Source organism: Schistocerca americana, chromosome 4, assembly GCF_021461395.2.
Source record: "Schistocerca americana isolate TAMUIC-IGC-003095 chromosome 4, iqSchAmer2.1, whole genome shotgun sequence".
Classification (NCBI taxonomy): Eukaryota; Metazoa; Arthropoda; class Insecta; order Orthoptera; family Acrididae; genus Schistocerca; species Schistocerca americana.
Genome location: NC_060122.1, coordinates 434,565,847 through 434,592,417, shown reverse-complemented (window position 1 = coordinate 434,592,417; position 26,571 = coordinate 434,565,847). Strand labels below are relative to the sequence as shown.

Sequence of the window (26,571 nt, the reverse complement as noted above, 5' to 3'; positions counted from 1 at the left end):
AATGTAATTATTGGTTTTTTGAATGTGGAAATGATAAAGTTGGTATGATTTATAAGAATGGGATAAAATAAAAAGATATTTATAGCAACAAACAAATCTTCAACAGTTATTTTGCATCAAGGGCCTAAGAAATCAAAATTTTCAGCTGCAAGAAAGTACTCCTAGACAAGACTGAGCAATTGACAACAACAATGAGATAATCAAGAGAAGTAAAAAGTTTTCCTTTTGTAGTCTTACTCCTCTTGAAACTTTTGAAAATAGTGAAGATACTAAGACAACAACTTTAATGGTGATGTGTGGAAGGGTAAGATTACAGGGTGCATGGCTCAGGTGGGGTAAGAAGTTCTGGGGATTGAGGTGTAAATCCTTGTGAAGGGCCTGAGGTTTTCAGGGGGAACTGCATGTCAGTCTGAATCATAGAGATGGAATCTTGATGGCAGAAACTGTATGTAGAGGTCTCAGACAGCTGGTGTAGACCTTCAGTAACATACTCCTGTCGGTCAAGTGCCACAGTGGTAGATCCTTTCCCTGCTGGGAGGACAACCTGAGTAATGGTTGTGAGCAATGCTACGTGTGAGGAATTCTTGGAAGGCTTGTAAGGGATGATTTTGAGATAGTGGTGGTGGATAAAGCTGGGATCATGGTTGGAACTGCTCAAGGCACTGTCCAATGTCAGGTTTGCTGTTGGAAAGATCTTGAGATTGGGTTGCAAAGTGACATTTCCAGTTGACATTATATGTAAGTGAAAGTAGGTCCTTGTCCATAAGTTAAATGTTTTGTGTGTGCGTGTGTGTGTGTGTGTGTGTGTGTGTTCTCCTGCCACTTCTTGGTGAGTAGATTTTTTTATCTATCCAATTCATTAGATTGTCAACAACTGATTGATGTGGACATCATCCTTCTTATGGAACCCTCTTGTCAGTCTTTGTCATATGCTTTCTACCTTTGGTTCTAATAGTCCACTTGCTTATTTATATGTACCACCCAGATTAATCAACACTTTGCTTCTACATATCCCTACCCCATGACTCATATTCCTGTGAGCCTCCTACCACCACCCACACCAGCCCTGTAACTGGCAACACTACACTATTAAAGGAAGAGCCACCTGTGAAACGACTCATGTCACATACCAGCTGTTACGTAAACACTTTTCAGCCTTGTACATCAGCATGTCTACCACCAAGTTATCAGTCAGGATGAACAGGCACAGGCAGAGGGTGTATACCTGCAACACGAAATATCCTTTGCACAGCATGCTCTACAATTTTACAGCCATGACCTCATGCCTGTTTCACCACACATGCCATGTGGATTCCCCCTCCCATACCAGTTTCTCAAAACTCCGCAGGTGGGAACTAGTGTTACAACACATTTTTGTTCTTGCAATCCACCTGCCCTTAATTTACATTAATTCCTCCTGTCTAAGCATTTCTTCACAGTAACTACTCCTTTGTTCACTCCATTTTAGTTTTCTGCATCTTTCATTTTCTGACATGTCTATTTTTCACCATCCCCCCTCCTACCTCCATTAAATATGATGCACTTAGCTTTTCACTCTTATTAACTCAAGCAAGATGTTTTAGCAGTAATGTCTGCCATGCGTATTGCCTTGTCTTCCACCTTTAAGCTTTCAGGTTTTCAAATCTCATACAGCGCAGTCCCCAACAATCACCTTTTACTTCTCATCCCTTCCAGTAAGTCTTCTCTCACCCTTTTACTAAGCCACGTCAGTTCTTTACCTTCACCCCTTTTCCTTCCCCTTCAATTCTTCTGCTGGAAAAGCCACTGGCCCTGTAAGCTTGTGTAAGTTAAACTTTTCTGTGTGTGTGTGTGTGTGTGTGTGTGTGTGTGTGTGTGTGCGTGTGTTTTCTCCTGCTGCTGCTGCTTGGTGAGTAAATCTATCCAATTATCTATCCAGTTACCTTATATTGTCAAAAATTGGTTATTTAAAGTTTATTAATAGCTTACTATATCTTTAACCTTGGTTTTAAAAAAAATACCACAGCAACATAGGGCTTTCAAACTCTCTGTTACCAATTTGGTATTATTCCTATAATGAATATAGTTGAGGAATGTAAAGAAAATTGTCGAATATATACCACAGGAGTTCCACAGATTCAGTGAAATACTTTTCCAATAGTCCAGAATAAAGATGAACAATGACACTGCAAATGATGATTTTTCTACTCTTTTTTCCTTTCTTTTTAGAACTCTGTACCTTGATCAGTAGAAATGGAGTCCTCACTGGATCATTCTGTTGTCTGTCTGTCTGTCTGTTTATTGTTAAGAACACTTTCTCTGGAATGGGTACATGTATCAAGTTGAAATTTATGTCATATACTAAAGTCTATGGTCCCTCGGCAGTGCAAAAAACATAAGCTTCTAAGTCATTGCAATAAAAACATACAGCCATTAAAGTCACTTATTTTCATACTCAAAAACTCACTCATCAAAATCCATATGGTACCTCTCGTAGATTCAAGAAATTCAGCAAGAAGCAATGTTTCACCATACAAGCAGAGGAAATAAATACAAAAATTGTTAAATTGTAGTTGTATCACATAAGAAATATCATTTTGCCATTACAGCTCACAGTGCATTCATCAATTGTCAAAAACCTAATAGAAAAATATTACTGCATGCAAACATAAAATGTAAGTTGCAGTCACGTCTTAGTTAATAGACTCTTGATTCCCAGGATGGATGAACTAAGCAAGTTTGTATGAAACCCTCAGAGCACAAGTCCTACTCACACTTGCCAACCTTTTTTAATCACATGTAAGCTTTTTGTATTATTTGTTACTACAGCAAAATTTCACTGTGTGTTTATAACTACATTCCCTAATTATAACCTTGTCTCATGCCCAAATACTATCCGTTTGCTGCAAAAACAACATAAGCTCTTTTCAGAAGTTTTTATGTTTTGAAAATGCAACTGAAACCAAATTCATACGGTGATTAGATCAACTTGTTTTAATGTAACAGATGTGTATGTAAAATATTAATATAGAATTTTGTCTAAATTTGGAAAAGATGTACGGTTTTTCCCTCTCCCAAAATTTTTAGGATTTTTGTAACTATCAATTCAATTGTAAAGAAATTTGGGCCAAACTGGTAATGTGGCAAACAGTTACTTAATTTTCAGGAGGACAGATGAAAAATCCAATTGCAATAATTTTTTTTAAAAATTACAACAACAAATTCTTTAATACTCAATTTCCCCAACCTTAAACATTTCATGTTTTCAAACAAACTCTGCAGTTATTATTTGCAACAGGAACAATATAGCTTAACTTACCAGCCCTGGGTGAATGTAAACCCAACAAATGGCAAATGAAGGGCAGAAAAAACAGCATTTGATGTAGGAGGTACAGCATCAGAAGTTCGAATGTCAGTGTCATCAACATCAAAATTTGAGGTATCAGTTGGACTGCTGACCTCTGGAATGTAAGGCGCACGACTGTCTCGTATTGTTTCCCAGTCGAGGCCCTCAAACCATGGGTGGTTCTGAAAGGAAGGTGTAGCTCAACTTTTCTTTTCTATATAATTCTAAAATGTAATAAATACAAAAATTTTGAAAATTTTGCTTATGAATAAATAAATCTATGAAACGGTTTGATGTTTACCTTGAAGTCTTCAATTCCATGTTGACCTAACCTAAATTCTGAACTACAAATAAGTCTTTTCATCAGATCTTTGGCTTCTTCAGAGACTTCCAGACCCATATCTGTTGGGAAGTCAAAGCAGTTCTGTAAGGAAGCATAACATTTTAGCCCTCAATAAATATCAACAGGTCTGTATGTCTCATAACAACTGCAGAAAATGTAAGAACACAAAAACACAAAAATTAAAATTAAAGTGGAAAGTGGTATAGAAATATCACCAGACAGAGCAAAATGAAAACAAAGATTACAATAATGAACACTTCTGTTAATAACATAATGCCAAACACACTTAATCAAAACACAGTACAATATTTAAAAATTCGAGTTTGTGCTTCACACAGTGCAGTAGTGTGTGTAACAGGACACTGAAGAATACCTTATTTACTCAAATCTAGGCCGCACTATTTTCCGGTTTTTGTAATCCAAAAAACCGCCTGCGGCCTAGAATCGAGTGCAAAGCAAGCGGAAGTTCTGAAAAATGTTGGTTGGTGCCGCCAGAACTAACTTCTGCCGTCGAATATATGCTACACAGGCATGCTTTGTAGGCACAAAGATAAATACTGGCACCAAAACCTCTGCGTCAGTAAATAAATTTAAAAAAAAGGTGGAAGACGAGCTATTTTCCTCCGCTCTGTGTTTCGACCACTGCATTAGGTACATTATCCAACAAAGTAAATACAAATTCCGTGTTGTTCATCTGTGAATGTAGCAGCATTTCAATGTACTACGAAAATCCGACTGGCAAAACTGTTTGAGATGTTTGTCAATATGGCCAACTCTACGTTCTGAATTTTTTCCTACCTGTGAGAAGAGATGGTTGCTAATAGGAACTTTTATGAATTGTGAATCACATGCAGTATTCTCTTCACCATAAGAATAATACGAATATAAACATTTTGCCATGTATTGTTTCGTGTTTGCTGCTATCTCATTTAAATCTTGTGTGCCTAATAAACTACGAAACTAGAGTGAGACAACAGCAAATGCGGAAGAATATATATATCATGTCATGTTTATATTCGTATTATTCTTATGCCTAATAGTGATACAGTCAGAAATGAAACATGGCAATTGACTAGATTTTTAAATCTAAGATGACTCTAATTTCTGTGCAGAATGTAATGTACTAAAGAGGCGCCTGCAAAGCTTTTCAAACGGAGAAAAATTTTCACCAAACTCTCATTCAGAATATCATCTATCACACGCAGTCTATTATTTGGTTCTTGTTGATCATTATCAAAGAAAGCAGCAGTGTAAGTAACGACAAATAGCAGTCTCTTGCCATTGTTTTGCTAATGACGGATTCCTCTCTCTCTCTCTCTCTCTCTCTCTCTTTTTTTTTTTTTTTTTTTTTTTTTTTTTTTTTTTTTTTTTTTTTTTTTGTAAGCGGGGGTAGTGCACACAAAAGCAATCCATACCGCGAGTGGCGACAGGCCGTAAACACGCACTAACAGAATGCGACAAACAATGGATGACACAGTACAGTAATGCATTTTCAGCATAGAGTGACGTAAACACCTATAACAAAGAAAATGGCGCTTATCAGATCAAAGAAAAATAAGCACTCCATTCAAACCAGATGAAGCACGTGAAAAAGGAAGGGTAAAATATGGACGGGGGCACCTGACGCATAGCAATGGCTACCTGGTAAACCTTAACTGCTAAGCTTACGACTCGAACCAAACTACTGTAGCTGTATTCTCATTCATTCGACCTAAATTTTGTCTCATATTACAATGGACCAACTTTGTTTCGATTTGGAGATGTGGCCTAAAACTTTTCTCTCCCCTTGAATTTCGAGTCTCAAATTTCAGGTGCGGCTTAGATTCGAGTGCGGCTTAGATTCGAGGAAATACAGTAGAAAACAAGCACTGTATATATCATTTCATCTCTGACATTATCCATGGAACTAGAGAGAGCAATAAACTGTAGGGGAAGACCAAGACGGGTATATCTAGCAGATAACAAAGGCCACTGGATGTAAGTGCTACAGCGTGATGAAGAGAGTACTGCAGGTACAAAAATTGTGGTGGGCCACATCAAATCAGTCCCAAACTGATGAAATAAAAAAAAAAGAAATTACTATACAACTTTTTTTCAAAATTGGTTATTGCACAATAAAATAACAGAAATGAAAGAAAAGAAGAAAAACAAAAATAACAAAAGGAGTGTGGTTAAACATCAGGTATGACCCAGATACATTCAAATATTCCCAATTGAAGCAACGAAACAACTACACAGAAAACAGTCTCTCGAACCATTCACATCAATGTGACCACCCATCGAAAACCTAAATAACCACCTTCTGCCACACGGATCGCTGTGAGACATGCAAGAAGTGTGTCAATGAGGTTCTGCCAGGTACTTACAGAGACATGGAGCCACGCCAACTCCAATGCCTTGGCCACCTGAACCAGTTCTCTTGGTTGAGGATCAAAGGCACAAACAGCCCAATCAAAGTGGTCCCACAGATTCTTGACTGGGTTTAAATCTGAGGAGACTGGTGGCCAGGAGACTACTGTAAACCCACCCTACTGTTCTTTGAACCACATGTGTACACAGAAAACTGTGTGACATCTTGCACTGTTCTCCTGGTACATGCCATAATGCTGAGGAAAAACAAACTGCATGTAGGTTCAAATGGCTCTGAGCACTATGGGACTCAACTGCTGAGGTCATTAGTCCCCTAGAACTTAGAACTAGTTAAACCTAACTAACCTAAGGACATCACAAACATCCATGTCCGAGGCAGGATTCGAACCTGCGACCGTAGCGGTCTTGCGGTTCCAGACTGCAGCGCCTTTAACTGCACGGCCACTTCGGCCGGCACTGCATGTAGGGGTGGACATAGTCTCCAAATATAGAAGCACATCTGTGCTGATCCACTGTGCCTCCCAGAATCATGAAATCACATAGGGAATGCCCTCTACCCTGGATACTTTCACCCATTCTCATAGTATGTCTGCTTTCAGACATTTCACACTGTACATGCCAACAGTCATCTGTCCAAAGCAGCATAAAATGTGATTCATCTGTAAAGGCCACCTGTAGCCACTCATTAGACATCTAGTTTTGGCACTGATGTGCAAATTCTAGCCTTTGTTGCCACGATGAACAACAGTCAGCATGGATGTACAAACCAGGCACCTGCTGCGGTGGCCCATAAGCAGCAACATTCGCCAAATGGTTGTTGGGGAAACATGGTTGTTAGTCCCTTGGTTCACCTGGGCAGTCAGTTGCTCAAAACTTTTAACTCTGTTTGCCCGTACACATCTCCACAGTGGTCGTTCACCGCTGTCACGGTGCACCATAGTTGTCTCAGCTGCAGTTTTAAATAGCATCATTTTGTCATTCACAGTATACTTAATCACAGCAGCACGCAAACGGTTTACAAACTTAGCCATTTTGTAAACGTTCCAACCCTTGGCCTGAAAGCTGATGATCATGCCTTTTGGATGTCAGATAAATCACTCCGTTTCTGCAATATGACAACTGCACTGTTTTCTGCGTTCCTCCAGTGCTAGTGCTGCCACTTGACATCTGTGAGTGGTTACTGCATGTTGACGTCAAACACAGGCAGTGGTCACATAAATGTGACTGGACAGTGTATAACTGCCATTGTTCTCTGTCTGATAGTTCTCAAGTACGAGAATAGACTTTTGTTATAAGAAAATTATTCATGAACCTTTTTAGAAAATTCCTTCAGTCAGCTTCCAAGTACTCTCCATTAGATGTGATGCACTTGTCAAGTCTTTTTCCCTACAGTTTGACGCATGTTTGGAACTCTTCAGTTTGGTATCATGCAGTGGCCTTTGCGAACCTGTTTTTACCACCTCCACATCATCGTAATGCTTCTCTTTTAGCAGTTTTATGATTCGCGGAAGTAGGAAAAAGCGGCATCAGGCTATATATGTTGGATAGGGAGGATGGGGAATGGCAGACCATTCCTGAGATGTCAAATAATGGGTGACTCATAAGCCCGTGTGTGCAGAGTTGTTGGCTTGATGAATGAACCAGAGTTCCGGGGATTTCCTTGACATATTCACTCGCATATGTCTTAAAACTTCGAAATAAAACTGCTGGTTAACAGTCTGGTCAGGGGGTACATACGAGGAGCGTTTAAAAAGTCCGTGCAAAAATAAAAACTACTTGTGTGTTTGGGGTAAACTCTTTATATTTTTCGACATAGTTTCCTTTTAGACTTACACACTTCATCCAAAAGCGTTCTAATTTGTTGATCCCTTCCGAATAATAGGAACTGTCCAAGTCTGCAAAATAGCTATTAGTTGCTGCAATCACCTTCTTGTTTGAATAAAATCTTTGTCCCGCCAGCCATTTCTTCAAATTGGGGAACAAACAGTAGTCCGAGGGAGCAAAGTCTGGAGAATAGGGGAGGAGGAGGGGGGGGGGGGGGGGGATGTGAAATGAGGTGGAATCCTATTTCCATTAATTTTGCGAGCACAACTGCTGAGGTGTGTGCTGGTACAATGTCGTGATGGAAAAGGACTTTTTTGTGGTCCAATCGCCGGTGTGTTTCTTGCAGCTCGGTTTTCAAACGGTTCAATAATGATGAATAATATGCAACTGTAATAGTTTTTCCCTTTTCCAGATAAGTCGATCAGGATTATCCCTTGCGAATCACAAAAGATAGTCACCATAACCGTTCTGGCTGAAGGAATGGTCTTCACCTTTTTCGGTGCAGATTCTCCCTTGGTAACTCATTGTTTACATTGATGTTTGGTCTCAGGTGTACAATAATGTATCCACGTTTCATCGACAGTGACGGAACGTTGCTTAAAGTCCTGCGGATTCTTCCTGAACAGCTGCAAACCATCCTCGTATCACTTCACACGATTCCGATTTTGGTCAAGCGTGAGTAATCACGGAACCCATCTTGCAGATAGCTTTCTCATGTCCAAATGTTTATGCAAAATATTATGTACCCATTTATTTGAGATGCCCACAGCACTAGCAATCTCACGTACCTTAACTCTTCCGTCCTCATGGATTTTATCAAGGTTTCTGGAGTCGTAATCTCCACAGGGCATCCAGAACGTTCAGCAGCACTTGTGCCCATATGACCACTCCGAAAATTTTGAAACCACTTATAAACTGTTCTAATTGAAGGTGCAGAGTCACCGTAATGTTTATCAAGCTTCTCTTTAGTCTCCTGAGGCATTTTGCCTTTCATAAAGTAATGTTTAATCACCACACGAAATTCTTTTTTACCCATTTTTTAAAATCACTCTACTTTCTTGATTCACACGGATGCCAAACACAAAGAAATAAACCAATATTGCTGAAACTTGGTGTGTGTTCTTTCCAAAGATGCTACTAACTAAACATGACCTTGATACGAGCTGGTGGTGCCATCACTCGGACTTTGCAGGGACTTTTCAAATGCCCCTCGTACTCACGACGTACAATTCCACAAATATCAAAAATACAATGATTATCATCAAAAAAATGGCTCTGAGCACTATGGGACTTAACATCTGTGGTCATCAGTCCCCTAGGACTTAGAACTACTTAAACCTAACTAACCTGAGGACATCACAAACATCCATGCCCAAGGCAGGATTCGAACCTGCGACCATAGCAGTCGCGCGGTTCCGGACTGCGTGCCTAGAACCGCTAGACCACCGCAGCCGGCAATGATCATCATCTTCACTTGGCTTGTTTTTTTAAAGTCCCCCACTGGCTTGATGCTTGCTTGGTTTCTGGGTCATACCCACATCATCATCTCTCTTCACCTGTAACTATGGACCACTTTCACTCTGCAGTGGAGTTTGCACTGATAATTCCTTGTTTCATAGTCTGCCCCTTGTTCTAAAGCATGGCTATGTATGGGAAGGAAGGCTGAGGAGTTATAAATTGCTTCCAGTCACTAAGGCAGTTGGTTTTAGGTGACCATCACCTGGTGTATGTTTAATTCTTTTTATTTGTGGTGTATCCACCTACTCTGGTTGAGTATTTTCCTCATGGACACTAACCGGCCGCAGCAACATTCACCTGGTTTGTGGCCAGTGTTCAGGGCCCTGGTGCCCCCAAATGGATTGTCTCCCATTCTTTGGCTTACAAGGAGAGGTTACTGATTGGGCATCAAACTGTGAGAGACCAGTTTCGTCAGAGGGCTATGATCCTATGATCGAGAGAGCACATGATGACTGCACATAAGTTTAGGTATTGGATTAGCTTTTTCGCAGGAGTGGTTGTCCATATACTGAGAATGCTTAGGAGATCCTTAAAAAGAGGGGAGTGGGGGGGGTGGGGGGGACCTCAATTCAAAATCTAAAGAAGAAGAAGAAAAAAAAAAAAAGTGACAGCTCAGGGCGCTAAGCTCGCCAGGTACATACACATGAAAGAGCCGTGGATGTGGATGATCAAGGGGCAGGAGGGAGTTGATTCCTTAATCACAACCAAAACCAGAGTCTCTATGTCGAATCTGTTAGTCTCTCATCATCTTCTTCAATGTTCCTCTATTTAAGGGCCAATCTTGGCAGTTATGTCTGATTTTAGCTCATATTTAATAAGGTTTTATGTAAAGAGATTCTAATATTAAGAATACTGTGCTCCACACAGTGGAACTTCAATTTTACGTTCTCCAGTTTTATATTTTTTGTTATTCTACACTATAAATTTTTAGCCCCTGTGAAAAACCCATAAGATCACTGCTAAAAATTCCCCAATTTTACATTTCTTCCTAGTAAAGTTTACCTCGATTCTAAGTTCGTTCTTGACATCTCGCGTGACGTTATCATATTTTCTTCCTATTGACATATGATGTGACTGAACGAGGTGTAAGTGGCACAAAAGACAGACAGTTTGCACCACAGTTGGTGATAGAGTTAAGGGAATATTTTAAGCCATTGTGGAGAGGGAGACATGAGAGAAGAAGTGCTTATGTAATCCATGATCAGTGTTGCTATCACAACTTGCAGCATTTAGCTTCACTGTGCAATTATGATTCAACTACTGCTAGGTTGCAATGATAATGGAAAAACAAGACAGTTGATGCGAAGTGTTCCGGACCAAGCCAACACGTGGCAAAGGGGCCCAGCCACCACCTTTTCTTATGCCACTTATAACTCAATCTCATCTTTATGCATGTATTTCTGATGTTCTGTATTCAGCAACAATATCAATTGTCAACCCTTTAAATTCAGACATTGAGTCTCAAAGAATATGCTTGGTCATAATCAAGGAGATGAAGCCCATTTCTGGCTGGTGAACTCTTATTGGTTGGCAGCTTGTTAAGTCACCCAATAGCCAGCGCAGCCACCACACCACACTAACACACATGAAATGAGCTCATCTTCTGAATGTGTGGAGAGGAGGAGTGGGCCTTCAACAACAGGAGTGCAGGTAGGGGTGAAAGCATTTTGTAAAGTGCTGAAAACATACTTTTCGTGCAGATGGTGTGCTATGATGGAATTGTCACATGGAAAAAGAACATGATAGCACATTTGAAAGAATTTCGTGTCCAAATCTGACACAATACAATTGCAACAACTACATACACTACTCATGTATAAAATTTGCACCACACACTGTAGATCGTAAAGACTGGCAGCACTGTTAGGGGGTATGAAGTGAAACTGTAGCACCTAAACTTCCTTTCCAATTTACATTTCCCACACTGTACATAAAATCACTGAGCTGATTTCTAATAAGCTTGTAACATCAATTGGGGAAGTAAACTCATTTTTTTATGTCACTGTTTCTCACATCAAGCCTAAAATAACACTTTAACAGTGGTGAGCATATGAGGTGCAGCTCGTAAGAAAAGCATTAAACAATAACAGCAATGGTGATAAAGTTTGTCATTAAGCAGATGTCAACATTTATGCTTACGGTTTAACCACTTAGCTGTTGTGATGTTTTTGATTTAATTCAACACATTCATAAGTTTTTGCTTTTTTTTGTGTGAGCAAAAAGGATGATCTCTCAAAAATGTGTGTTTTGAACATATAATTTGTGGTTGTAGCATGTTGGAAAATAGCTGGATTACCTTGTACCCAGATATCAATTTCAATTGTTTGATAAGATTTTACTTGCTGTTACGTATCTATGAGATTCGCTAAGAACTAATGAAATTCATTACCACAATTATTGTATAAACATTGTATTGTACATTTAATTTCCTTCATTTAGACAGATTTTGTACAAAGTATTGGCGAAGATTGAAAATTTTTAGTCGTATATGCCAATTACATGTGTGTGTGCTTGCATTTTGGGGGGTTTTAACATTTTCCTCAGTTTTGTGTTTTTTACATCCGGACAGCATGAAAATGTAAAATATGGGTGTCACTGTATATACAAAGTAATTAAACTTATCATGTTACCATGTTATTAATCTTAAAGTACAATAATAAGAAATCCAGGCATCATCATTTGAGTGAAAAAATTCTTACCTTATGATTCATTATCTTCCCATACGTCTCCACAAGTGATTCCGCATAAAATGGGGTCTCACCATACAACATTTCATACATACAAACACCAAGCGACCACCAATCACATTCAGGACCATACCTTCCCTGTCCATCTTCCATAGCCTGTAATAACATCATCAAATTTTGTATTATCATTAATTTCTTACATCCTTTCAACGGACAACATTTATAACCCAATGCAATTATCACACTTCAATACATTCAACACAAAAATCTAGTCAGCAGACCCCATTACATCTTCCAGTAAAAAGTAACAGTCTGAAATTCTATTGTCATACTTCAGTGAAAGATTTTACTGAAAAACTGAGAATATTCTGGTCCTATGTAAAATCACAGAGTGGGTCAAAGCCATCTATTCTGTGACTCTTCAACCAGTTTGGCATGACGACGGAAGACAACAAAAAGAAATCTAAAGTTTTAAATTTCGCATTTCAGAAATCAATCAAGCAGGGGGATCATACAGGCAGATAACTGTTTGATGGTCGCACAGACTTCTATGTGGAGGAGATAGTAATAGGTATCACTGGCATAGACAAAAGCTGAAAACAAGTAAGTCAAAAGGTCCGGATGGAATCCCAGTTCAGGTTTACAAAGAGTACTCTACAGCAATGGCCCCTTACTTAGGTTACATTTTCCGTGAATGTCTCGCCAACACACAGCCCCAAGCAACTGTAAGAAAAGTGCAAGTGATTCTTTTATATAAACTAAACTCTGCCCGAACAGGCCACGGAGGCCCAATGGTACCGACCGGCCGCCATGTCATCCTCAGTCCACAGGCATCACTGGATGCGGATATGGAGGGGCATGTGGTCAGCACACCACTCTCTCAGCCGTATGTCAGTTTCCGAGACCAGAGCCGCAACTTCTCAATCAAGCAGCTACTCGGTTTGCCTCACAAGGGCTGAGTACACCCCGTTTGCCAGCAGCGCTTGGCAAAGTGGATGGTCACCCATCCAAGTGCTAGCCCAGCCCGACAGCGCTTAAATTCTGTGATCTAACGGGAACCGGTGTTACCACTACAGCACGGCTGTTGGCTGTGACTCCTGTGCATAAGAAGGGTAAAAGAACAGACCCACAAAATTACAGACCAGTATCCTTAACACTGATTTGCTGCAAAATTCTTGAACATGTTCTAAGTCCAAATATAATAAATTTCCTTGAGACAGAAAAGCTTCTGTCCATGAATCAGCAAGGATTATAGAAACATTGCCCTTGCAAAACTCAGTTTGCCATTTCCTCCTGATATCTTGTGAACCACAGCTGAAGGGGTACAGGCAGATTTGACAGTCAAAGATTTCCAGAAAGTGTTGCCCAGGGCGCCCCACAGCAGACTGTTAACAAGGATTCGAGGATATATAATAAATGCCCAGATATAAGAGAGTTTTGAAGACCTCTTAAGTAACAGAACCCAATATGTTGTCCTCAATGACGAGTGTTCATCAGATACAAGAGTAATGTTAAGAGTGCTCCCTAAGAGTGTGACAGGACCTCTCTTGTTCTCTATGTACATACGAGGGACACTCAATAAGTAACGCAACACTTTTTCCTTTTCCCCCCTTAAAGCAGGATGGTTTTATTCAGGATTCTAATGCACCATATTATTCCTCATTTTTTTGGCTACATAACCCTAGTTTTCAACATAATCTCTATTCCATGCAACAGCCCTATGCCATCTTATTGGAAGAGCCTATGTGGCTGTGTGGTATCACTATACTGGTCAACACTGCAGCCAACATCTTACTGCATCAATAACCAAGTACTGCTTCCCACGCATACTTCATCGGGTCAAACTGACAGAAGTTTGAAGGTGCGAGATCTGGGATATAGGATCGATGGGGAAGACCAGTCCAATGAAGTTTTGTGACTCACATTGCTTTTGTTCACTACCAGATCTGCATAGGCATTCTGCATGCACTTATTAATACATGTGATGTTCTGGTTTTGCACCAAAAGAAACTCAATGACATCTCTCTGCTTGGAATGCAGCTCTACTATAGACACCATTTTGAAAGCCACATATAGTACCATCACCTACTAGAACTTCATGAAATTATAAGGGCTGAAGCAGGAATACTCTACAATTCTCCACAGCAAATTTTGCATTTCTTCAACCGAAACTGGCCGACAAAAAAATGTGTTGCATTATGTACTGAACACCCCCTGTAAATAATCTGAGAAATAGGGTGAGCAGGAATCTATCACTGTTTACTGATCATGCTGTCATATATCAGAAAGTGTTGTCACTGAGTGACTGTCGATGGATACTGGATGACTTAGACAGTGCTTCTATTTGGTGTGATGATTGCCAGCTCATTCTAAATGGAAAAAAAAGGTACATTAGTCTAGATGAGCTGGAAAAACCATCATATAATGATTGGATACAGTGTTAGTGCTATTCTGCTGGAATGTACGCATCAGGACAGTACCGGTAGTACAAAAGGTGAATGGTAGAGTCTGGTTTAATAGGGGAATTTTAGAAAGGATAAGCTCATCTATAAATGACAATGCATATAGAACACTGATGTGACCCGTCCTTGAGTACTTGTCTTGTTTGAGATTCCCATTGGGTCAGGTTAAAGGAAAACATTGAAGAAATTCAGAGGTGTTCTGCTAGCTTTGTTATTTGTAGGTTTGATCAACATGCAAGTATTACAGAGACGCTTTGCGAACTCAAATGGGAATCCTGGAAGAGAGATGATGCTCTTTTCATGAATCACTATTGAGGAAATTTAGAGCACCAGCATTTGCAACTGCCTGCTGAAGAATTTAACTACCACCAAAATACATTTCACATAAGGACTGCAAAGAAAGATAAGAGAAAGTAGGTCTCATAATGTAAGGAGGCATACAGGCAGTCATATCCTCCTCCACCCCCCCCCCCCCCCCACCCCCCCTTCCATTTCTCCATTTGCAGGTAGACCAGGAAAGGAAATTACTTGTACTGTAAGGAAATTACTTGTACTGTTACAAAGTACCCTCTGCCATGCACCATAAGGTGACTTGTAAGTATGTGGGTAGATGCAGAGGTAGAGTACATAAATACGAGCATGAAGCAGTTACTTGTGCAGAATGAAAGAATAATATAAACTTAGAAGCCTCCAACCCCCCCCTCCTCCTTGTTTTGTGCATTAGAGGGCACTCCTTCATTGTAGTGCAATACAGAGCATGAGGATATAAACTTATGAAGAATAACAATAAGTAAGGCAGAACATGAACACACATTTTCAACTGCTGAAAACCACAACAGCAGAACTAATAGAACCATTAAATAAAATACACTCTGAACCTCTAGCTTCTGAAATTACTAGTATCTTGTGAGTTAAAAAAGTCATGAGGAAAGGTTAGAGACTAAGGTATAGGTAGATAAATGAAAATACGAGTAGAAACTGAGGTCAATGAAATTTTAAGCACTGCAAAGTCAACTTTCATATTCTAAAGTATCAACAAAAAACTGTAGCAACTCAGAAGCCAAACATATCAGAAAGAAGTCTACATCTACATCTACATCTACATTTATACTCCGCAAGCCACCCAACAGTGTGTGACGGAGGGCACTTTACATGCCACTGTCATTACCTCCCTTTCCTGTTCCAGTCGCATATGGTTTGCGGGAAGAACGACTGTCTGAAAGCCTCCGTGCGCACTCGAATCTCTCTAATTTTACATTCGTGATCTCCTCGGGAGGTATAATTAGGGGGAAGCAATATATTCGATACCTCATCCAGAAACACACCCACTCGAAACCTGGCGAGCAAGCTACACCGCGATGCAGAGAGAGCTCCTCTCTTGCAGAGTCTGCCACTTGAGTTTGTTAAACATCTCCGTAACGCTATCACGGTTACCAAATAACCCTGTGACGAAACGCGCCGCTCTTCTTTGGATCTTCTCTATCTCCTCCGTCAACTCGATCTGGTACGGATCCCACACTGATGAGCAATACTCAAGTGTAGGTCGAACGAGTGTTTTGTAAGCTACCTCCTTTGTTGATGGACTACATTTTCTTAGGACTCTCCCAATGAATCTCAACCTGGTACCCACCTTACCAACAATTAATTTTATATGACCATTCCACTTCAAATCGTTCTGCACGCATACTCCCAGATATTTTACAGAAGTAACTGCTACCAGTGTTTGTTCCGCTAGCATATAATCATACAAAAAAGGATCCTTCTTTCTATGTATTCGCAATACATTACATTTGTCTATGTTAAGGGTCAGTTGTCACTCCCTGCACCAAGTGCCTATCCGCTGCAGATGTTCCTGCATTTTGCTACAATTTTCTAATGCTGCAACTTCTCTGTATACTACAGCATCATCCGCGAAAAGCCGCATGGAACTTCCGACACTATCTACTAGGTCATTTATATATATTGTGAAAAGCAATGGTCCCATAACACTCCCCTGTGGCACACCAGAGGTTACTTTAACGTCTATAGACGTCTCTCCATTGATAACAACATGCTGTGTTCTGTTTGCTAAAAACTCTTCAATCCAGCCACACAGCTGGTCTGATATTCCGTAGGCTCTTACTTTGTTTATCAGGCGACAGTGCGGAACTGTATCGAACGCCTTCCGGAAGTCAAGAAAAATAGCATCTACCTGGGAGCCTGTACCTAATATTTTCTGGGTCTCATGAACAAATAAAGCGAGTTGGGTCTCACACGATCGCTGTTTCTGGAATCCATGTTGATTCCTACATAGTAGATTCTGGGTTTCCAAAAACGACATGATACTCGAGCAAAAAACATGTTCTAAAATTCTACAACAGATCGACGTCAGAGATATAGGTCTATAGTTTTGCGCATCTGCTCGACGACCCTTCTTGAAGACTGGGACTACCTGTGTTCTTTTCCAATCATTTGGAACCCTCTGTTCCTCTAGAGACTTGCGGTACATGGCTGTTAGAAGGGGGGCAAGTTCTTTTGCGTACTCTGTGTAGAATCGAATTGGTATCCCGTCAGGTCCAGTGGACTTTCCTCTATTGAGTGATTCCAGTTGCTTTTCTATTCCTTGGACACTTATTTCGATGTCAGCCATTTTTTCGTTCGTGCGAGGATTTAGTGAAGGAACTGCAGTGCGGTCTTCCTCTGTGAAACAGCTTTGGAAAAAGGTGTTTCGTATTTCAGCTTTACGCGTGTCATCCTCTGTTTCAATGCCATCATCATCCTGGAGTGTCTGGATATGCTATTTCGAGCCACTTACTGATTTAACGTAAGACCAGAACTTCCGAGGATTTTCTGTCAAGTCGGTACATAGAATTTTACTTTCGAATTCACTGAACGCTTCACGCATAGCCCTCCTTACACTAACTTTGACATCGTTTAGCTTCTGTTTGTCTGAGAGGTTTTGGCTGCGTTTAAACATGGAGTGAAGCTCTCTTTGCTTTCGCAGTAGTTTCCTAACTTTGTTGTTGTACCACGGTGGGTTTTTCCCATCTCTCACAGTTTTACTCAGCACGTACCTGTCTAAAACGCATTTTACGATTGCCTTGAACTTTTTCCATAAACACTCAACATTGTCAGTGTCGGAACAGAAATTTTCGTTTTGATCTGTTAGGTAGTCTGAAATCTGCCTTCTATTACTCTTGCTAAACAGATAAACCTTCCTCCCTTTTTTTATATTCCTATTAACTTCCATATTCAGGGATGCTGCAACGGCCCTATGATCACTGATTCCCTGTTCTGCACATACAGAGTCGAAAAGTTCGGGTCTGTTTGTTATCAGTAGGTCCAAGATTTTATCTCCACGAGTCGGTTCTCTGTTTAATTGCTTGAGGTAATTTTTGGATAGTGCACTCAGTATAATGTCACTCGATGCTCTGTCCCTACCACCCGTCCTAAACATCTGAGTGTCCCAGTCTATATCTGGTAAATTGAAATCTCCACCTAAGACTATAACATGCTGAGAAAATTTATGTGAAATGTATTCCAAATTTTCTCTCAGTTGTTCTGCCACTAATGCTGCTGAGTCGGGAGGTCGGCAAAAGGAGCCAACTATTAACCTAGCTCGGTTGTTGAGTGTAACCTCCACCCATAATAATTCACAGGAACTATCCACTTTTACTTCACTACAGGATAAACTACTACTAACAGCGACAAACACTCCACCACCGGTTGCATGCAATCTATCCTATCTAAACACTGTCTATACCTTTGTAAAAATTTCGGCAGAATTTACCTCTGGCTTCAGCCAGCTTTCTATACCTATAACGATTTCAGCTTCGGTGCTTTCTATCAGCGCTTGACGTTCCGGTACTTTAACAATGCGGCTTCGACAGTTTACAATTACAATACCGATTGCTGCTTGGTCCCCGCATGTCCTGACTTTGCCCCGCACCCGTTGAGGCTGTTGCCCTTTCTGTACTTGGCCAAGGCCACCTAACCTAAAAAACCGCCCAGCCCACGCCACACAACCCCTGCTACCCGTGTAGCTGCTTGTTGCTTGTAGTGGACTCCTGGCCTATCCAGCAGAACCCGAAACCCCACCACCCTATGGCGCAAGTCGAGGAATCTGCAGCCCACACGGTCGTAGAACCGTCTCAGCCTCTGATTCAGACCCTCCACTCGGCTCTGTATCAAAGGTCCCCAGTCAGTCCTGTCGACGATGCTGCAGATGGTGAGCTCTGCTTTCATCCCGCTAGCGAGACTGGCAGTCTTCACCAAATCAGATAGCCACCGGAAGCCAGAGAGGATTTCCTCCGATCCATAGCGACACACATCATTGGTGCTGACATGAGCGACCACCTGCAGATGGGTGCACTCTGTACCCTTCATGGCATCCGGAACGACCCTTTCCACATCTGGAATGACTCCCCCCGGTATGCACACGGAGTGCACATTGGTTTTCTTCCCCTCTCATGCTGCCATATCTCTAAGGGGCCCCATTACGCACCTGACATTGGAGCTCCCAACTACCAGTAAGCCCACCCTCTGCGACCGCCCGGATCTTGCAGACTGAGGGGCAACCTCTGGAACAGGACAAGCAGCCATGTCAGGCCGAAGATCAGTATCAGCCTGAGACAGAGCCTGAAACCGGTTCGTCAGACAAACTGGAGAGGCCTTCCGTTCAGCCCTCCGGAATGTCTTTCGCCCCCTGCCACACCTTGAGATGACCTCCCACTCTACCACAGGTGAGGGATCAGCCTCAATGCGGGCAGTATCCCGGGCAACCACAGTCGTAGTCAGATCGGGGGATGCGTGGGACGAGCTGGCCGTCCCTGACAAACCCCCATCCGGACCCCCACAGTGATGCCCATTGGCAACAGCCTCAAGAAGTGTGACCGAAGCCAACACTGCCTGAAGCTGGGCGCGAAGGGATGCCAACTCAGCCTGCATCCGAACACAGCAGTTGCAGTCCCTATCCATGCTAAAAACTGTTGTGCAAAGAACGTCTGAACTAATCTACAGAGAGCGCAAACAAATCGACACAAAATTTAAACAGTTATTAAAATGCAAGATTGCCTAGTAAATGCAGTAATGCTGCTACTTGCGCACTGCTCACACACTGCTCGGCGGCGGAAGGAGACTGCGCGATTTTACACTATTCAGGTACTAAAACGCGATGCTACAACTCTCAAATACTATAATACGCCCAAAATTTATGAATTAAACAATGCAAGTACCAGAAACACGCAAAGATATTAAGAATTAAACTATGTAACAAATGAGTGAGCTGCTTATCCAACGGCGGCAGGGAGCACACTGGCTGTGACCAACCGACAATGGCCGTTCAAAACAAGAACAGAAGACAGACAACTACGCGAATTTACACTACTCAGGTACTAAAGCGCGATGCTACAACTCTCAAATACTATAATACGCCCAAAATTTATGAATTAAACAATGCAAGTACCAAAAACACGCAAAGAAATTAAGAATTAAACTATGTAACAAATGAGTGAGCTAGGAGTATACGACTTGCTGCTGCAGCTGCTTATCCAACGGCAGCAGGGAGCACACTGGCTGTGACCAACCGACAATGGCCGTTCAAAACAAGAACAGAAGACAGACAACTACGCGAATTTACACTATTCAGGTACTAAAGCGCGATGCTACAACTCTCAAATACTATAATACGCCCAAAATTTATGAATTAAACAATGCAAGTACCAAAAACACGCAAAGAAATTAAGAATTAAACTATGTAACAAATGAGTGAGCTAGGAGTATACGACTTGCTGCTGCAGCTGCTTATCCAACGGCGGCAGGGAGTCGGAAAGAAACTGTGGGATGCAAGCAAAAGTCAATGGTAAAATAAGACATACTTTTAAAAAAATAATCAGAGAGAAAAAAGTATAGGAAAACAGGTATTGACAAGAAAAAGACGAAATTAATGAAATTAAGAAAATGTTGCAAAGCAGCAAACATGACAATAACACAACAGGTGAAAGTGGAGAAATAGAAGCTGTAGAAGCATGACCTGCAATGGAACGGAAATTACTTTAAGTTAACGTTGCCATTTACCTAAAATATATTTTGAAAAAGTGTTTGCTTATTTAAGACATAATTTATTAAATTTTTTTGGTATTAATTTTAGATAGAGCAGTTTCTGGTACAAACTATTAACTGAAACTAAAATAATTCCATATTATGTCCCTCAATGAGTATGAAAACTCAGAATTATGTTATCCTAAGAAGGCTACAACAAATTTATTTATGAGTTCATCCGAAATTTAAATTCAACTTTAATTCTGCAACCATTTTGTATATCCCCTACTCAACAGTTTTTGAATTACTTTCCCGTTCCTTCAGCCCCCTGTATCTGTAACTACTTCTTTTACACAAAGAAAAAGTAGTTTTAAAAAGTACATAGGGCAGAGATTCAATCATATTTTTAATTTGTGTGTGTGTGTGTGTGTGTGTGTGTGTGTGTGTGTGTGTGCGCGCGCGCATGCGTGCGTGCGCGTGTGTGTGTAAAAAAAGGGAGGGAGGGTGTCGACCAAATTCCATTTGTTCTTATTTCAGAGTTTGGTAAGTAAGCAGCCAAACTCCGGTTTTCCTGTTTCATAGGTTATTTATGCCTGTCCAGTGACATTTTCCCTGTGTATATGTGCTTATTTACTGTCTTCTTCTGGTATCTTTTACATTTCCTTTGTTTGTCTTCCAGTAAATTTTCATTATCATATTTGTCTTTATGTCCTAGTATTTATTTCTTTTTATCTCCTTTCACCATGATCAGATAATATACTTAATTTTTCTATCCGTTTCATTCTTACTCTTGGCATCCTTGTCTTCAGAAGTTGTAGTCTCTTTTTTAGCCCTTTCAGTTTCTGTTTCAAAATTATATGCAATTTTTCCCCTTTTTATTGCCTTCCCAAAATCTTCTCATTCATTGGCAATTTAAAGTAAACATTATGTCAACATAATTTCATGTCCGTCTTCAGATTTTTTTCTATGGTAACACTAATATTTTTATTACCATTCTGTGATTCAACTCATATCTCCAACCAGGGCCCAAGAAAAAAGAGTTTGCAGCAGTACTCAGATCATGAACATGTGTACGAGATGATGAGTGTGTGTTTGGGATGTACAAGGCCTGTTTTTGGGACACACACAGCCACGTTTCAGGCAGAACAATTTTACTATGAAAAGTTACACTTAAAAACAGATAAGAGAGCAGTCATATAAACTACAAAGGCTTTCTCATAAGGGTATATCTTGATAGATCTATACTGAATCTTTCACACCACAATGGAGTGTATACTCTAATGATACTTTTTGAGATTAAAATTGTATCCAGAATAGGATTTTAAACGTCCTTCAATTCATGAGCAATGTTATGACCAACTGAGTATATACAAGCGATATGCAGATTGTGCAAGTGGCAATGATTGTTGAAGATGCTGTAGTGTATGAGGAAGTATTGTCATTGAGTGATGTCTAAGGTTTGGCAAGGTACCCTAAATCCTTAAAAATGTAAATTAATGCAGATAAGTAGGAAAAACCATCCTGGAATGCTCAAATACAATATTAGTGGTGTGCTACTTAACACAGTCACATTGATTAAATACCTAGGCATAACACTACATAGCAATATGAAATGGATCAAGCATTTAAGGATGGTAATAGGGAAGGTGAGTGTTCGACTATGGTTCATTGGGAGAGTTTTAGGAGAGCGTAGCTCACCTACAAAATAGACTACTCACAGAACACTTAAGCAACTCATTCTTCAGTACTGCTTAAGTCTTCAGGATACCTAGGTTGGTTTAAAGAAAGACATTGAAGCAATTCAGTGGCATGCTGCTAATTTGGTTACCAGTAGAGTCAATAAACATGTGAATATGTTTCATGAACTCAAATGGGAATCCCTAGAGGGAAGACCATGTTCCTTTCACAAAACACTATTGAGAAAATTTGAAGAACAGGCAGTTGTATCTGGCTGCAGAACAATTCTGCTGCTGCCAACATACATTTATCGTAAGAACCACAAAGACAAAAAAAGTGATATTAGGGATTGTATGAAGGTGTATAGACAGTCCCCTAGCTCCATTTGTGAGTAGAAATGGTTTGGAAATGACTATTGGTGGTGCATGATAGCCTCTGCCACACACCATATGGTAGCTTGTAGAGTACGTATGAAGATGTTGATGTTATTCAGTATTTCTTAAATTATACCAATTTGTTTCATCTTTACTTCTTAGTTTCTTCCACATGCTTTCTTCCTCCGCTTTCTACAATCTCTCTCTCTCTCTCTCTCTCTCTCTCTCTCTGTGTGTGTGTGTGTGTGTGTATGTGTGTGTGTGTGTGTGTGTGTGTAAATTTGTCGTTTCATTGACTTTTTCTTCTTCTATTTATTCCCTCTTTTTATTCTGAAATGATTTGAATATACCAGTTATTAGACTATTCTTTCCAATGATTCTTTTGCTGCTTCATTTCACACCCTTGACTGCTAATCCTTTCTTCAACACATAATATAACTACTCACTCTTGGCAGACAATACATCTGAAGATATTTCTCATTCCCTCTGCTCCATATTTTGGGGCAAGCCTTTTGGCTCACATAAAGTTTTCATAAAAAACATATAAACTGTCATCTATCTCAGTTACTTTAACCTCTTCAGTCCTTTTGCATCAACAATGCTACACCCAAGTTTTATTTTATTTTATTTATTATTTTTCTAGTTCACGGAATAAAATAAATCTGCCGTGCCTGATTGCAACGTATACTTATATCATGTTCTTTCAGTGATGTGCTTGTTTTCTTTTCTGCCTGTTCCTGTTTGCAGCATCTGCTTAAAGAAAGCTGTTTATTGCAATGTCAGCATGTCTCTGACAAATAAAATAATTTCTATTTGTTTGCCCACTGTTGCAATTCCCCTTCTACTTCAAAATGAAGTTCATTCATATAAATATGGCTGGCCATTAAAACTACAACACAATGAAGGCAGCTTTTAACAGTTGTCATACTGCCAGGAAGTGTGCTGCATGCTTGGATACGGAAATATTTAGTAGTTTAGAACAATCTGACAAACTCGGTATGAGGAATGCCATCTACACCTTGTACATAAGGAAAGATTATGTAGCAAGTTTCTCATTCAAATATCACATTTGAATATTTTTTGTCTGCAATAAGACTGTTTTATGCTTCAGAAATGTGTACCAATACATGTCAGAACATGACAGGGCTGGATCATGGCTTATCAAGATAGTGGGTTATCGTTATGCAATACAGATGCTTGTGTTCATCAGCATCCCACAACTGTTATGCATATATCGAACAGATGGGTTACAGAGGGTCATAATCAGTGCCATGAGAATCTCAATAGTCCCACATGGCTAGCACTTGAGAGGTTGGTTGGTTGGTTGGTTGGTTGGTTGGTTGGTTGGTTGATTGGTTGATTTAGGGGGGGAGGGGACCAAACAGCGAGGTCATCAGTCCCATTTCAGGGAAGGATGGGGAAGGAAATCAGCTGTTCCCTTTCAAAGGAACCATCCCAGCATTTGCCTGAAGTGATTGAGGGAAATCATCGAAAAAACCTAAATCAAGATGGCCGGCCGGATGCGGGTCTGAATTGTAGTCTCCCGAATTGAGTGCAGTGGCTAGCTACCCAAGAGGATAGATATACTGTTCCATAGTCATGCAGGATTGTACAGCCAGGGACTGTACCTTATGTCTCAAAATTTGTTTCTTTGTAGAAAGATATGTATCCACATGGATAATGAAATGACGTCTGAAGCACCATGGACTGTCACAACACAGAGACCATCACTGCAGCGTCCCTTGACGTGGCACTAGAGAGAAGGTAGTGCACCCAGCAGCAACACTGGACACCAGAGATCACCACGTTGTCTTTTTAGATGGGTTGTGGTTCTGCATACACCATCATGATATAAGTAACCATTTGTGGGGGCATCAAGGAGACTCAAAATTGCCACCACTGCATTCATCATTATTATACAGGCCAGCATTTTGCATGACGGTATAGATGCCACTGAGTACATAATACAATCTCCTATGGTATGTTAAGGCCTGTGGATGTGCCCTATATACAAGGTCTCTTTGACATTAGATTTCAACAATAAAATGTAAGACAACATTCTGCCAGAATTGTCCTGACCTGCCTAGACAAAGAATGTGTTCAGCTGTTGCCCTGGCCAGAAAATTCTCTAAATCTCTCATTCACTGAGAACATAAGGTTATGGGTAGCTGAGACACTACCGTGTCACTATTCATCACCCACTATGATTGATAAACTCGGGCACAGAGCTGAAGTAGCATGGAATTTCATACCCATAATTATTATCTAAGCTTAGTTCACCATGATGGCCAGCCAGGTTAGAGCCACTGTCACCACATGAGGTGGCAGCTGTGTGTATTAAATTTCAATCTACAAATCTAATGATGTATTCTTCTTACTATACTGTATATGAACAACTGTTACAATTTAATTATTCACTATTCTTCCTGATGTTGCCATTTTAATGACTAGCATTGTAATGCAATTTACCCCCTATTCTCTTTTAATACTTTTCAGACTCCGTCAAAAGCTCAACTGATTAACAAGTACAGTGGAATGATGGTTCATTCAGAGAAGTGAAATCCATTAATTCTTTCAGACTTACATAGACAAAATTAATAACATGTGCATCTCTTTGTTCTCATTATTCATGATGATAAAACATCTTTCTTCCACATACCTCAATTATTTGTAACATCACCACTGAATCTTTCCTACCTTCGTCTGTATAACAGTGTCATGCAGTATATGCCAAAGAGTATCGTAATCAGAACCAACCTCCCATTATTCCATCCACAACATGGCAAACAGTGACAGATATTGTGAAGCATAATGATAATTTTTTTTATAGATGGCAAAAGACTACCGAGGCCTTTATATTCACAAGTAATTAAAATTTTATAGAAATTCAAACTTACCCGAAGAATTTCTGGTGAAATATAATCAGGAGTTCCAACAGCAACATTGCTTTGTACTGTTCCATCCTCAAACAATTTTAAGCATGATCCAAAATCAGCTAACCTAATGTGTCCATTAGCATCAAGTAAAACATTATCTGGTTTTATATCTCGATGAACATATCTTAGATCATGAATAGATCCTATGGCAAGAACCATTTCTGCAATATAAAACTTAGCCATGTCTTCAGGCAAACGGTCCTCAAATTTACTAAGTAATGTGAGCAGATCACCACCACAGTAATAATCCATTACTAAGTACTGAAACCAGATTGTAAAATAATTAGCAACATGTTTATAATCACAGACAAGTTAAACAAAAATTCTTATTTTATTGAAGTGGAGGTTGTTAATAATGCAAGTGGGAAACATTATAATCAATCATTAAATGTTTTGAAACACCAAAGTACTTCTAACGACAGTTAACAAACCTAAGTAAAAACTGTGTAAATTAAAGTAAAGGGAGATCACTGCTGTCAGCTGCATCAGGACATTATGCACAATTAGCTGTGACGAGTGTTAATGTGTGCCAGACTGGGATTTGAACTCGGGATCTTCTGCTTATTAAACAGGTGGGTTAACCGCTGCACCATCCGGGACACAGGCTTATCACAACTGCACGGACTATCGCAGCACATTTCATGGTCGATCCACATTCCCATCGAGCGCCACCTACCCGCAGTCCTTGTCTATTTCCTCCATGTTCACTACTATGAGATTCTCACAGGATGTCTGATGTATTTGTGCATATGCACTGAAGAAGGTGTATCCACGGCCCAGCTATGCGAACCAAGTATATGTATGCATGGTGTCTGTTCTTTCAGAAAGGGTGTATAAAAAACAAATTAGGCACATAAATAAGGAACTAGCTGCTTAAAGCACCAAAACAGGGAGGGAGGAGGGTAAATATGAGAGAGGGGTGGAGAGGTGGGGAGGGGAGAATTGCCTGACTGAGAGGGGGTTGGAAGGAAATGAAAGGGAGCTATCAGGGGAAGGAAGGGGGCAGGACGAAGAGAGAGTGAAGGAGAGGGTGTAAG

General features: G+C 40.3%; 1 protein-coding gene across 1 annotated transcript in view; it reads right to left on the bottom strand.

Moving 5' to 3' along the window:
• The window catches only part of LOC124614022 (serine/threonine-protein kinase Genghis Khan), a 349,615-nt gene that overhangs the window by 213,798 nt on the left and 109,246 nt on the right, over positions 1–26,571 (bottom strand). Inside the window, exons 5-8 of the mRNA XM_047142836.1 lie at positions 25,496–25,795; positions 12,080–12,223; positions 3,627–3,749; positions 3,299–3,507 (exon numbers count right to left, since the gene is read on the bottom strand). Of these exons, the coding sequence (XP_046998792.1) occupies positions 3,299–3,507; positions 3,627–3,749; positions 12,080–12,223; positions 25,496–25,795 (776 nt within the window). The remainder of the gene's footprint in view (positions 1–3,298; positions 3,508–3,626; positions 3,750–12,079; positions 12,224–25,495; positions 25,796–26,571) is intronic.